Here is a 13,790-nt window from a genome sequence, read left to right as displayed (position 1 = left end):
TTACAGACAAAATGAACTGATTCATCGTTTAAATGATCAATATTAAAATGTCATATGCTGCACGGTTAATACCTTTAAGGCAAAGTTGTGATTTATGATTCTGACCTCTATAAGTGCGTTTGAATAGACAGTCAAGGGAAAATAAATTAATGCTGAATCCACCAAACCCACTTCTTTTGCCACAGGAAACTTTTTCCAAAACCTGGTGGGGTCTAGAGGAAATGTCTTCAGTGCATTCCCACTTCATGATGAGTTTATTAAGTTAAACTCAATAGCTGTGCTGGCTCTTAAGAATTGGTGAAAAGAAACATGTTGCACAGTCATACATTTTTTTGAAAATATTTCTATTTGAAAATTCAGGTTTGCTTTATTTACATCAACCCTTTAATGCAATTATTTTAAATTCAAGTTCAAACATTTATTAAAATAATTATGTGCTTCTTAACCCAAATCTGTACCATGAAATGTTCATTAAATCTTTAAGTCACACAGGTACGACTTTTTGCTCAGAAACAACTCTCTCCCTCTTAAATGTAGTTTTAAATTCAGTTCAAGTTTTTTCACTTTCATATAAATATTTCAAGAATAATGTTCAGAGATTTCTTCCAAGTTATACTTGTATTTCCTTCTCAGGACTTAATGTCACTATTCTTTTTACCGCTTCCTTTGATTGTTCTTTATATTGTTGACCAGTTTGTTTTAAAACTGCACGTCCATAACTACTAAAAAAGTCTGATGTATCAGCCACACAGCAGCTCTGTGCATTTAACAGTGAGGGTGGGACAATCTGTAGTACTGTCTGTTGCGTAGTCTGTAGTCTGTAGTGTAGTACTGATGCTTGTGTACTGGTTATTTAGGCTCCCAGTCTCGTTGAGTCTTAGGAGAAGGTGGTCGTGAGGATGGCCTCTTGTTGCTGGTGATGGAGGGTCCCGATACCGACAGCAGGGGCAGGCAGAGCAGGTCGGCTGACTACTCGGAGCTGAGGGCAGAGGGAGCAGTGATGTATGTTCAACGTCCACAATTCGTTTCTAATCCGTTATGATTTGCACTGGAGATCGTCCAGGATTATTTCAAACGCTGCTCACCTTGCAGGCCAGTTGCTTCTCAAATCTGGGAGCAACAAAAGACCAGGGACCCATGTTCTGAGGCTCCTCCTGACTCCAAATAAACTCTGAGGGAAGTGAAAACAGATGACACCTGATTCTAAAACAAAAAGGAACTTTAGAGTTTGCAGTGCGTGTTCAGGTCAAATGTGACGTAACCTGGAGGAAAGAAATTCTAACTCAAACTGAAACTAGATGTTTGGTAAGAACAATATAAGAGAGAGCTGAAGTAAAACCTGAACTTTTAGGCTTTGTTCCAGAGGTTAAGGGAAAAAAAAACAAACAAAAAAAAAAACACCCAGAAGTATCAGTATTCCTGGCTTTCATGGTCTTTAATCAAAATCCGTCACATTAATGTGAGAAATAGGATGCTGATAGAATTAAACTACCACTTCTGGAGTGAACAATGAACCAATAAACGCAGTAAATCTTTTATTTCTACTGCTTATTATAAGTCTTTTGCTGCAGTATGTTTGATTGATGGCTTATTTTAGCATCTTTAAGATCATTTTTTGATTGCAGTTATATACAGTTTTCCTCACAGCTGCTTCAGGCCCCAGCAACCTCCACCAAGATGGTAGGGCGGCCTATGTGGTACGTGAGAAACAAAAAAAGACATCACTCACTGCTGTTTAATGACACGAGCGCACAGCAAAACAGTAAGATGACACTTAGGGAATGAATCAAGCTACGAATGGAGGCAGAAACACAATATTGTGAAAAGCGATGGAGAAATACATCACTGAAAAGGCAGAAGAGGGGCAAATGCACAGGTGACTTCAGGATTCGAGCCCTTTGTGTGAAAATTGCCAGTAAATGCATCCTCCTCTACCGATGTGTCATAAATGTGGTGCGGGTCATTAGAAGAGTGAGACCCATCTTCACTAAGTACAATTCACAACCCACAAGTGCAAAAGATGAAATCGGTAAAGAGAAGGATGTGGACACTAAGAGCCTCTGGTTCCCTAATGTGAGTCTTGCATAACCACATAAAGGATGTCAGGACTGCCACTCATTCAGTTACTGAGGGTGGACAAAATAACAGAAACAGTTTTTGCATGATGCACACATTTAGCAGTATCAGCAAGCGACTGGTTCTACCAAACTTCTAAAAAAAAGTATATTTTTAATAAATCACCTTTCTCCAAGTAAGCAAAAGATAAAACTGAAATAACTTTCTGTTGTCAGCATAGTCAGATTTCAGCACTCAGTGTCCCTAAGAACAAAACCAGGCATCTCTAAAGATTTTAACACCATCAGGGCGGAATTAAAGAACTAGTATCCCAGAAAAATATTTCTCCAGGTGTTGATTTTTAGTAAAACAGTCCATTGTAATATCTTAGATTTCTCAAAAAAGAGGATTGTTAAGAGGATTGTCTGTCTGAACCCCTGCTTGCTATATTATACATTTGTATGTTTATTATTACTTGTTCTTTTTTGCAAAAATGTGTCAAAAATCATTACGTATGCAAAACACAGGAAAGGTGTGTTAGAAAAGAGGAACAGTGAACACAAAGAGACTACAGATGTCACACAGTATTCAGTTACCATCAAACTGAACTGTGTTTTTTGGACTGTCAAGACAAAAACTGGTTAAAATGTCCCTTTGGCCTCTGAGAGCATAGGATGGGAATTTGTCATTATGTCTGACATTTTTAAACAAAAATGATCACATAATTGAGACAGAAACAGATAAAATCTCACATTTCTGAGGAACAGCACATTTGTGTTTACAGTGAGGTTACTATAATGGCTGTTGTTGTGCCCACTTCTGGATTTCTTCTGGATATAAAAGTCTGGTTTGCTTGTAATATACAATCTCAGTGCAATAAACTAAACAGGACTTTGGCAAAAGCAAACAAACTGCTGTGAAGGCATCTATGACGTCATTATGTCTGGGAGGAGAAGTGGAGCTACGCAAAATGGTCAGCAGAGGTTGTGGAGGGTCACATACCTTTGGCATTGGGGTATTTTTTGAGCTCCTGCTGCAGAGCCTCCAGTGGGAACGGACACAGCTCCTCCACACGGATCAGCGCTGTGTTCTGTTTGGCTGCTGACGCCTCCCTGTGTTTCAGCAATGCATAGTAATGCTTCCCTGAGCACAGCACCACCTTTTGGACACTGCACAGAGCAAGAAAAAAAAAAACAGACAGTGTAATGCTTCTAAAGGAAGCGTCTTCCACATTTAAGCATCTTTTATTAAGGGCCATACAAAACATCATATGAAAAACCTCTTTGTTTAAGAAACTATTACACAATCACTGAATTGATGAGATCAGAAGAATATATGTAACACCACTGACAACACATAGAGGATAAATTACAAATCACTAGAAAACTCTCCAAGTTTTAACAGTGATCTGTAAATATGAATCTGTGTGTGACATCTGTACCTTTCTGCAGAAACTGAAGCGTCACCTAACACTGGTCTGAAAGATGTTCCTGGTGCCATTTCAGCAAGACTGGACACTGCTCCCTGGAAAAGGCACAATATCCAGCCACTTAAACAAAACGCAGTCGGAGATAAAACGCTAAAAATGTTCTTGACAACGTATTGAGTTCTTACAGAAAATCTCAGCAGCGTCTTGGGTCCAACCACAATCAGAGGTTTACGGAAGTTACGAATCATCTGTCTCCTCAGCAGGTGGAAATACTGAGCTGGAGTGGTGGGGTTGACCACAGCCATGTTCACATTGTCGCCATCCACGCCCTCCTCTTTACTGTCACACAACTAAGAGACAAAAGAGTTGAAGTTAGAAATCATTTACAATTCAGGTAATATGTAATTTTCACACATAATCACCACTCAACGCAGAAACATCCAAACTTGTAAACCTGTAATCTCTATGTGAATGCAATAAAATACAGTAGCAGACATTTGGAGAACCTGATATCAAAGTCAGAGCTGTAGCTTGAAGACAATACAATTTAAAAAAAAAAAAAAAAAAAAAAAAAAAAAAAAAAAAGCTAATTTCAAGAATGCCTGCTTTTTTATATTTTGCATAAATGAGGTAGTCATTTCTCTTGGTGAGGCTGATAACGTTTTGCCTGCCTGCTGGCTCTAACAGTGTCTAAGGGTGTTCAGTCATTCATTGTCACTAGTAGGAAGTGAATGTATGTTTAGTGTGTCAGATGGGAAAAATCAAAATATAACTTCAAGCACTACCCAGGCCATTCATGTCATTCAGTCACTGTCTAAATGTACCGTTTGTCTTGTTGTGATCATTCACTACTTACTTTAATCTGTGAGATCATTAGTGTCTGTGATAAGTTACAACATGTGCACAGAATAAAAAATGGCAAACGCAGCACATTGTGACTATTGTATCTATGTATCGTTTCTTTATTATAGCTCTGTATAAATGAAAAAAACTAGTGTCCATGACTGTACACTACTTGGCAATGGGAAATGAGTCACATTTTTTAGAGACAGCTCATCTGTGATTGATGACGCAAAATGAGGATCACTCTCAATTTATTACTCACCATAGAGCCAACCTAGCGTCTATTATAATGAGAGTAGCGACTCTGGACACAGCTTTAATCAGACCTTCCTGGTGTGGTTTTTGGTGTAGCATTAATCAACAGCCAAGGAATCTGCAAGACCTGAACATGCAGTTCGTGCAAGTGTATGGTGGCAGAGTTAAATATACCATGGGTTTACAACATAGCACTATATCCATTAAATGTGTGTTTAACTAGCAAAAATGTCACCAAAAGTTATTTTTGTTTTCAATTTTTTGATTTTAAGCAACAATTCAGAGTAAAATTTTCAGGTTTTTTTTATGATTTAGATGTTTAGATTTTTATAAGAACCTTCACTATGTAATATTTAGAGCGATCTATCGGGAGAATTGGAATATAGTATTCTAAAGTATGTTGTTATTAGGGTGTAATCACTGGCCATTTCGAGTTTCAGTGAGTCGGTGACGTTACAGTAACACTGACCTGGAGGAATCGTTCCATACGGCAAGAGGAGTGTTCAGGTCCGGCTCCATCGTAGCCGTGAGGCAGCAGGATCACCATCCCACACTGCAGCAGCCATTTGGCTTCTCCTGAGGACACAACAGTTTTACAGCTGACGCATGAAGATTTTTCAAACTAACGTGAGTCGCTGTGAGTCTGTTGATTGCACTGGGCAACCAGGAGTTTACCTCCAGAAATAAAGGTATCAAAGATGATCTGTGCTCCATTGAAAAAATCTCCAAACTGAGCCTCCCAGATGGGAAGGAGCTTTGGCTGTGCGATGCTCATACCATACTCAAATCCAAGCACTGCCTCCTCAGACAGCGGGCTGTTACACACCTGTATGACATTACAACAGACCAAATGGAAGGAAGAAACTGTATGAGGTGGGTAAAGGAATAAGAATATCTTACATTAGAATTAATGAATTAAATACAGTGTGTCATGATTTATGTCATGACAGACTATGTTCACACTAATGGCTTTATCTACTGTATGAGTGTTACCTCCAGGAAACCTGTCTGCTGTGGGCTGACATGATTAAGAGGGATGTACATGTCATTGGTGTCTTGACACACCACCATGGCATGTCGCTGACTAAATGTGCCTCTTCCCACATCTTGTCCACTGATTCGAATATTAAAGTCTGTGACAACAAACAACTTGTAATCTTCAAGTCTATTTCTTGACAGCAATAAAATGCCATAACAGACCAAAGCTCATATTCATATTGCAAGGTTTCATTCACACACTGACCTTGCAAGAGGAGAGAGCCGAAAGCCAGGGCCTCCGCTGTGGACCAGTCCAGTTTGGTTCCATCCTCCAGCTTGCTCAACCGAGCCTGAATTCACAGAAGGGAAAAACTCAGCATCTACTGTAGCTACTGCCATGTGAACACAAGAGAATCCAACAAAAGTGACAGCTGTACCTGTACATGGGTCTTTCCAAGGTGGCTGTGTAGCTGGATTTGCTCAGGTATGTCAACAGATTTCGCTCCAACAAACTGCAGCAGAGAAGTGGGCACGCCAGTGTCCCAGGTGGTGACTCTGGCCTGGGGTTCGACCAGATCTCCCCAGCGGCCCTGCAGGTTGGTGGGTGGGGGGCTGTATAGGGTCATGTTTGCCAGCTTGTCATTGAGCATGCCATAGTATTTGGATTTAATGTCATCACGCTCAACATCAGTCATCAGACCCTCAGAGATCAGCTGGTCTGAGTAAGAGTCAGGGACACTCTTACGGGATCTGAAAAGAAGCAACGATGTGAGATTAGCAGCACTCATCAGAAACCTTGTGTTTGAGAGGCCTTTGTCACTTTGGCCAGAGCCCAAACATCAATCTGACACATATACATATAACTTTTGAAGTGATGGGGGAAAAGTGATGGGATACAGAGTGAACAAGTTAAATTTGACTGACCGGATAATCTTGTACATGGCTGGGTTGGTGAAGAATGGCTCGTCCAGCTCGTTGTGGCCCCACTGGCGGTAGCAGATCAGATCCACGATTACATCTTTTCTGAAACAGCGTTGGTACTCCACAGCTAGCCGAGCAGCCCGAAGTACCTCCTCTGCATCATCTCCATTCACATGGATCACAGCACAGTTCACCATCTTACCTGTGAGAAAAGTTGCCCGATTATAACTTCTGACATCGATTTCAGGGCAGCATGGTGGTTAGCACTGCTGCCTCACAGCAAGAAGGTCCTGGGTTCGCAACCCGGCCTTTCTGTGTGGAGTTTGCATGTTCTCCCTGTGCTTGTGTGGGTTTACTCCAGGTACTCTGGTTTCCCCACAGTCCAAAAACATGTATGTCAGGTTGATTGGTGACTCTAAATTACCCATATGAGTGAGTGTGAGTGTGTGAGGTTGTGTGTCTCTATGTGGCCCTGTGATGGACTGGTGACCTGTCCAGGGTGTACCCCTGCCTTTCACCCAAAGAGAGCTGGGATAGGCTCCAGCAGATCCCTGTGACCCTGGTTAAGGAATAAGCGAAAATGGATGGGCATTGATTTCATTTACAAGACATGTCAATATCATTTGATTAATCACAATGCTATTGGTGAGTTTCACTGACCAACATCACTACAGTACAGAGACGATCTCCCTCTCTCTGACGGAGTGGTGTAACCCACTTGATTGTTCACAATGAGGTGGATGCTCCCACCGACTCTGTAGTGTGGGAGGTTTGAGAGCGTCAAAGTTTCTGGAACGATCCCTTGACCAGTGAAAGAGCCATCACCGTGGATCTGTGGAGAGAAATAAAAAAGCAACAGACATGAATAACTATTCAATAATTCAGATTGATTAGGACATCTTTAAGAACTCTCCATCTTACTATCATTCAGTTACAGTTATATATATATTTATTCTGCAATGCTAAATGAAAGGTTAACACCAACCACTGCAGAGATTAACCCTGCACTGGAGGGCAAAGTGGCTTTCACCTGACTGGTTGGAGATCTACAACTCAGACAAAAGTGCAAATACAGATTTGTTTGTAAACAGAAAATATCTGTTTGTTGGTACAAACAAAGAAAGCTGTATTAATCATTTTTGTTAGTTTTAAACATGTCTATCATCATTCTGTAAATTTATTGTTAACTTTATTGTAAACACAAGGCTGTGTGTGTTTGTGTATCAGCTGTTGTGACCCAGCACCTGCACACAGATGACTTGGTCCCCGGGCTGGGCGTGCTCTTCGGGCGAATAGTCTCCTTCTTTCCTGAGCTGCTGCCTGGCTCGGGCTTTGCCCTGAACCACAGGGTTAATGGCTTCAAGGTGAGATGGGTTGGGTAACATGGTCACATGAAGAGGGCGTCCGGATCCAAAATCTAACTCCACTGAGGAGGTGAGGTGGGAGAGGACATCACCGATGGCAGGTGAGGTGTCGGGGAACTCGCTGAGGCCACGCATTTTACGGAACATGAGCTGGAGAATAAACAACAGCAGAACAGTGTTGTTTGATATCTCATCTTTGTTAACTCTTTGGCAACTAACTGTGACTTTCTTGTTTACATATGCTGGTGATTAGAGTATTGCAAATAAAGATCTAATCTTATCAGCACTGTTCACCATCAGACCATGTAAAAGCAAACATGTTTCATTAGATGCACTTGTCTTGGACTGTCTAACCTCTGGAGGGAACTTCAGCAGGCCTGCCAGGAGGTTGAGTCGCCCTCTGTGGGGCATGCCAACGATGACGTCGGTGATGCCACTGTGGGCCGACTGGTGGAAAAGCTCATAGAAAAAGCCCATCATGCTTTCTGCTCCTTCTCCTCCGTAACGTTTCACAGTAGAAAACTTGGTGGCCAGAAAATGGTCAAACTCCTGCATATTATGACAGTCAACAGAAACACGCATTAAAAAAGTGACATACAAAATGTAATAAGATATGTCAAATAGCACGCTAAACTTTTTCACATTATATATGGTTTGATCTCCCTCTTTCTACCTGGACCTACTTGAGACTCCAGCATGATCTTAGCCAGCTGCCTCCTGTCCTCAGCGGAGAAACTCTTCTTTTTGAGCTCTTCGAAGCGGTCAGCAAACCACTCCCTCTCCTCGAGGCTGCTGAGCTGGCTGGTCTCCACGGACAGGTGGCCACAGTAGGTTTCTTCCAGGTAGGCCTGAACCTCCTCCACTGAAGCCTGTGCATTGCCAAAGTGCTGTAGACCTACAGAATAGAAAATCTAACTTTGGTGATTTGCATGTTGTAATGCAGTGGTGTTACTTGCTCCTCCTGTCATCATTTCGTTTCTCTTTGCAGTAATTTTGAACGTTTTATACTTTCTAAACCTCTTTGCAGTATTTTTTTTTACATGTCTTTCTTGCAAAGAAGAAATAGTTACTGTTTTTTTCCGCTGCTTGATGACTTCTACTGGTACAAACTGTCAAAGCCCGCCCCCCAAAAATATTCATTCATTCATTCAGAAATTTAAACTAGCAACATTTATGAAGCTGTTGTGTCAAGCATATGTCTAAACAGGTTTCTATCCAGTGTTTATCGGGTTTAGAAATCGTGACTAACACTGATTGAAGGGAACATGTAAATCACCAGAACAAAAAAATGTTAGACCAGTTTTGGGAATTAGCTCAGAGGTGCATCTCATGATCCTTCAATTGAAAGGCACATAATGACAAAGCCTGAGGGGTCTTTCCTTCGTTTTCTTTTCTAATTGTATATGTTTTCCTTTGTGCTTTGCAGTGCTGAATAAACACTTCACTCTATTCTGTAGCATTATCTGTCATGCACATAAAAAGTGTAGTTATGTGCATTTTCAATAAATGCTCAGAGCCATAGTTTCCATCTGAACAAACATTAGTACACTGTCTTATTGACAATATGACTAATTATTCTGCTTGTCATGTTCATAGTCGATGAGAAAAGCACTTGACTTTCTCGTGGCACTCATTTAAACACTGCTGTTAAAAAATGGTTTTGCATGATGGATGAATCATTTTAAACAATGACAATTTGCTGTTCTGCAAATAGAAATTCTGATCTGAGAAATGCACCAAAATGACAGAGAATGAACTGCAAGGTAATCATCACAGGGTAGGGCAGGGATAATTAGAAAATAACAAGTGGCCCTGATAAACCGGTTCTGTCAGTTTGGGCCTCTGGGCACAAAGTATATGTGTGTGTGTGTATATATATATATAATCATAGGTGATGATTACCTATGAATTGGTATGTGTGTGTGTGTATATATATATATAAAACTAAAGTCTTTAGCCCAGCTCTGGATTCATGTTTTCGTCCACACCTGTAACTTACCTGAGGTGTTGAGCTGTCCTCTGATGGTGCCTGTCAGCATGTTGATCTCCGGGACACAGTCTGCAACAGGCTTTTCAGGAAGGAGAGGATTAATTTTAGCTGCCTTGTGTCCATGTGCTCTGTATGCCTCCACCAGACGGGCAAGGCCGTGATCTGTGCACAACAACAACAAACCAAAACAATGATATGTTACTTAGTGACATTACTTTCGATGAGGTGGTGTTAAATTGTGCATATGGAAATGAACCCCATACTGACCTTGGTTTAGTGCAGCGATGCGATCTCCCTGAGTCCTGTCGTGCCGGTGAGTCTGTTTGGGCCGGTATCCGTAAACACCTTTCTCGGTGTGGTAACCGCAGCCAACGACGCTCCGGGCGACGCTCGGGGGCAGCCTGCTCAGAGACTTCTTCAGGAAAAGTACGGTGGTCATGATGTTTAACGCACAGGCCTAACTGTTTACGCTTACATGTAGCAGCTGAACATCTACGGATTACAGCATGGCGGCCACTGCAGACACTGAAACGTTATGGGAGTAAACGCCGCAGCGAAAGGTTATTGGCTGAGCAGCCTGCCCCCATCTCACGACACTCTCATGTAGAAATCGTTCACGGTGTACTCTGTGACTTATTTGTTCATTTTAACATTTGTATATGTTAAACAGTTACATTTTGAAAGAAAGGTATTTTTGTGTAAACCAGACTTTTTTTAAGTACTTGAAGTAGCTGCCGTGCAGTTCGAGAGACTAGTATCATGAGCTAATATTTGTGCTGCATTCAGGGGCTTCTTGTAAATTCCATACACCGCCACGTAGGGAAAAGCAGGATTGAAAGACTTCGACACTTTGCTTTTTTCTTAAAATTTCTGTACAATTTGTCTGTTTGCAGAAAGAATGTAATTTCTTTAAATTTAAAATTAATGTGATAGCGATATAAAAAGGAATAATGTCGCTTCATACTCTACATTTAGCTGAAATAGCATAATTCATGTCTTTATGTACCTGTCCAGGGTGTACCCCTGCCTTCCACCCGAGAGAGAGCTGGGATAGGCTCCAGCAGATCCCCGTGACCCTGAACCAGGAAAAGCGGGTATAGAAGATGGATGGATGGATGGATGGATGGATGTCTTTATGTCTCCTAGTAGGCAATATCAACACCTCTGAATGTTACTACATGTCCAAATATGCACAAGGACCTACTGGTGTACCTGAAAATGACAGTGTACTGTACCTCTATGTCACTGAATCTAGAATGAACAGGGCATGATAGGCTTTATTTATGGGCTCATGTAAAATGAATGCATTTAATAATCCTAATCAATGCAATGATCTCAGCCTGCCCACATACATAAGCACAGGGAATAATCATATCCCACAGTGTACTTTGGCAATTGAGTCTGGAAACAATGACATCATCTTTCTACTTAATCCTCCATGTTAAGATAATATTGAAATGTTCCTTGTGTAGGCTACCACTTCTGGATCCATTTTGTTGATACTTTTGTGGCTATGATTTTCATTTGTCCTCTCCAGGTACAGCTGCTATCTTATGCAGATTCAATAACAGGGTGAACCGTACAGCAAAGGCAGTGGAGAGGCCAGCTTCCTGTCCCACATTTCTGTCACCACACCACCCTGCAATGCAGCTCAACATGTCTTTTTAAAGGGAGATGAGGCTCGTTGTTGTGGATCCATTATGTCGTTATGTTCTGTTTGTTTTTTACTGCTACAATTATTTTGACTTCTAGCAGATGGTAAGCCATTCTCAATGGGCTGCAGAAAGGCACTGTAGGATATAACTATTTTGATTAGCTGGGGCAGCTAAGATACTGCAAACTTGAAAGTCTCACTTTAAAAAAGGAATCAGGGAGATCAAACATATTTTGATGATAAAGTTTGTAAAAGTCTTTCTTGATGTGGAGATTCTGAGAACATGTTAAGACTTGGGTATAATAAAACATTTTTTTACCTCTTTCACAGCGTGTGCAATATCCAGGGGTGCACATGATACTTCATTATTGGTCTAATCTCTACAACTGGAAGAAAAGTAATTTAAAATTCTACTTAAGTCAAAAACAAATGATCTGTCAAATAGTCTCAGTTACTGCGCATGGAAGACAATAGCATCAAATCCTTGTGCTGAGAATCTGTAATTGTGAATTTCTGCTAGAAAAATGCAAATTATTAAAATAACTATAAAAACATAGATCACCTAAAAAAAAAAAAAAAATGCTGCTGAATGTTCTGCCAACGTGCTCAAAAATATTAATTCAACCTGATAGACAGAAAACGCTTTGGAATATAAATTCACATACAGTATGCATGATATGACTAGCATTTTGTACTTGAACGAAAAATAATTTGTAACACCCCCTCCACACGCACACACACACACACACCTGCTACTGCTCAGAAAGAAGCAGAGAAGCACAACAGAGAAACAAGTTAGCGAGACATGACACACTGGGGGAGGGAGGGATGGTTTGGTTTTTTTTTTTAAATGCCTAAACACTGGACAAGCACAACACACAAAGACACACAGTCCATATTAGGGGAAATGGTTTAATTTGGAGACAGAGGCAAAGAAACACACCACACATGAACAAACATTGACCGAAAAAGAACAGTCTTTCGGCTACACACTCCGCTATGAGGAAAAAACTGAAAACTCTACACAGGTAAAAAGCAAGGCTCAAACTAAACAGATAGGTAACTTTTCAACTAAGACAATTTATCCACACAAGTTGAAATCCTGATGACCATTAAACTATGTGGACAGCACATATACTAACATGAAACTTACCATTAGAGGATCCCAACCCCCCCATAATGGAAACTGATTAATGAAGTGAGAAACTTAGAGATCCAAGTAAAATCAACATCAGGCATCTTTCAGACAGAAACTAAAAAAAAATTGCTTGACACCACCAAGAGGCCATACTCAAGACCTGATCAAGGCGAGGCCACATTGAGAGGCCAGACAATTTTTTTCCAATATAGATTTTTTTTTTCCTTTAATTTCCAATATAAAAAGCTTCACTGGTACAAAATACATATGAACAACCAGTTGTAGAAATTGGAAAGCCTGTGTATGTCTTTTTTTTTTTTTTTTCTTTTTCAAATCCCACCCAGTTTCAAAAAGTTGATATTGACTGAAAAGAAAAAAAACCAAAACACTATTTTATGTATATAATACAGATCACATCAAGATGCACCCACTTTGGCTTTCATCAAGACAAGACAAAACATCTATTAAATTATTGGTGGAACATGAACAAAGTCCTATCAATTATCAGACAAGAAAATAAACAGGAAAAGTTTTTTTTTCATTTTTCTTTTGGATCAAGACGATATCTATAGAGATGCAAAGCTACCACACTGTCAAAAAAATAGCACTTCAGAATATGAAAACAAGAAAAAGTGATTGTTAGAGCTTGAATGGGATTTGTGATGGAAGCCCCTGAAGTGAGTCAAGTTCCTGTTGGGAGCACTGTGGACTGTACATTGTGCTTTTTTATTTAAAAAGGAAAAAAAACAAAACAAAAAAAAATCATTCACAGTAACACTTCACCATACACCTCACTGCCACAGACCCGCAATCATTTCAGTGTTAGACACATGATTTTATGACTAAGATCTTAACAAGGGACCAAAGCCGACTTTTACTTGACTTTACTTGTTTTTGACTTTATTAAACTCAAAATAAATTCCCCAACACATCTGTTCACTGATCGTTTGTATCGCAAAGTGTTACAGTACATGTGTTTACACTCAAAGAAAAAGGTTTAACCTTCAAATGTATGGGGAAGTTTATCTACAATTTTAACCAACTTCAAATTGAGTACATCACAATACACATTTACCAAAAACTCCAACACAGAGTGGGGAAGGAAGAAAGGGGGTCGTGAGCAGGTGAAAAGAACTTTCATGACACTGGCACAAACAGACAAA

At 40.3% G+C, this 13,790-nt stretch overlaps 1 protein-coding gene across 1 annotated transcript; it reads right to left on the bottom strand.

The window, feature by feature from the left end:
- Window positions 1-327: 327 nt before the first annotated feature.
- dhtkd1 (dehydrogenase E1 and transketolase domain containing 1) lies at window positions 328-10,274 on the bottom strand. Its single transcript, XM_026312234.1, has 17 exons — window positions 10,103-10,274; window positions 9,845-9,997; window positions 8,529-8,740; window positions 8,200-8,394; window positions 7,726-7,995; window positions 7,142-7,313; window positions 6,485-6,683; window positions 5,998-6,310; window positions 5,826-5,910; window positions 5,576-5,715; window positions 5,258-5,408; window positions 5,052-5,158; window positions 3,670-3,834; window positions 3,497-3,579; window positions 3,058-3,224; window positions 1,086-1,171; window positions 328-979 (listed from the first exon to the last, which is right to left on the bottom strand). The coding sequence occupies exons 1-17, from the start codon at window positions 10,272-10,274 to the stop codon at window positions 878-880; spliced, it is 2,772 nt and encodes a 923-aa protein (XP_026168019.1). The 3' UTR covers window positions 328-877.
- Window positions 10,275-13,790: the final 3,516 nt, after the last annotated feature.

Source organism: Mastacembelus armatus, chromosome 6, assembly GCF_900324485.2.
Source record: "Mastacembelus armatus chromosome 6, fMasArm1.2, whole genome shotgun sequence".
NCBI classification, from domain to species: domain Eukaryota; kingdom Metazoa; phylum Chordata; class Actinopteri; order Synbranchiformes; family Mastacembelidae; genus Mastacembelus; species Mastacembelus armatus.
The sequence above is the reverse complement of the archived record's forward strand: the minus strand, read 5'-3'. Positions and strand labels throughout refer to the sequence as shown.

Bases quoted from the DNA above. Each gene is read 5' to 3' on its own strand.
- dhtkd1 (XM_026312234.1), bottom strand. From the start codon at position 10,274: ATGACCACCGTACTTTTCCTGAAGAAGTCTCTGAGCAGGCTGCCCCCG. The intron at 3,835-5,051 runs GTCAGTGTTACT...TTTGTCTCTTAG, and splicing joins GTATGGAACGATTCCTCCAG to TTGTGTGACAGTAAAGAGGA. The intron at 980-1,085 runs GTGAGCAGCGTT...CTCTGCCCTCAG, and splicing joins AGAAGCAACTGGCCTGCAAG to CTCCGAGTAGTCAGCCGACC.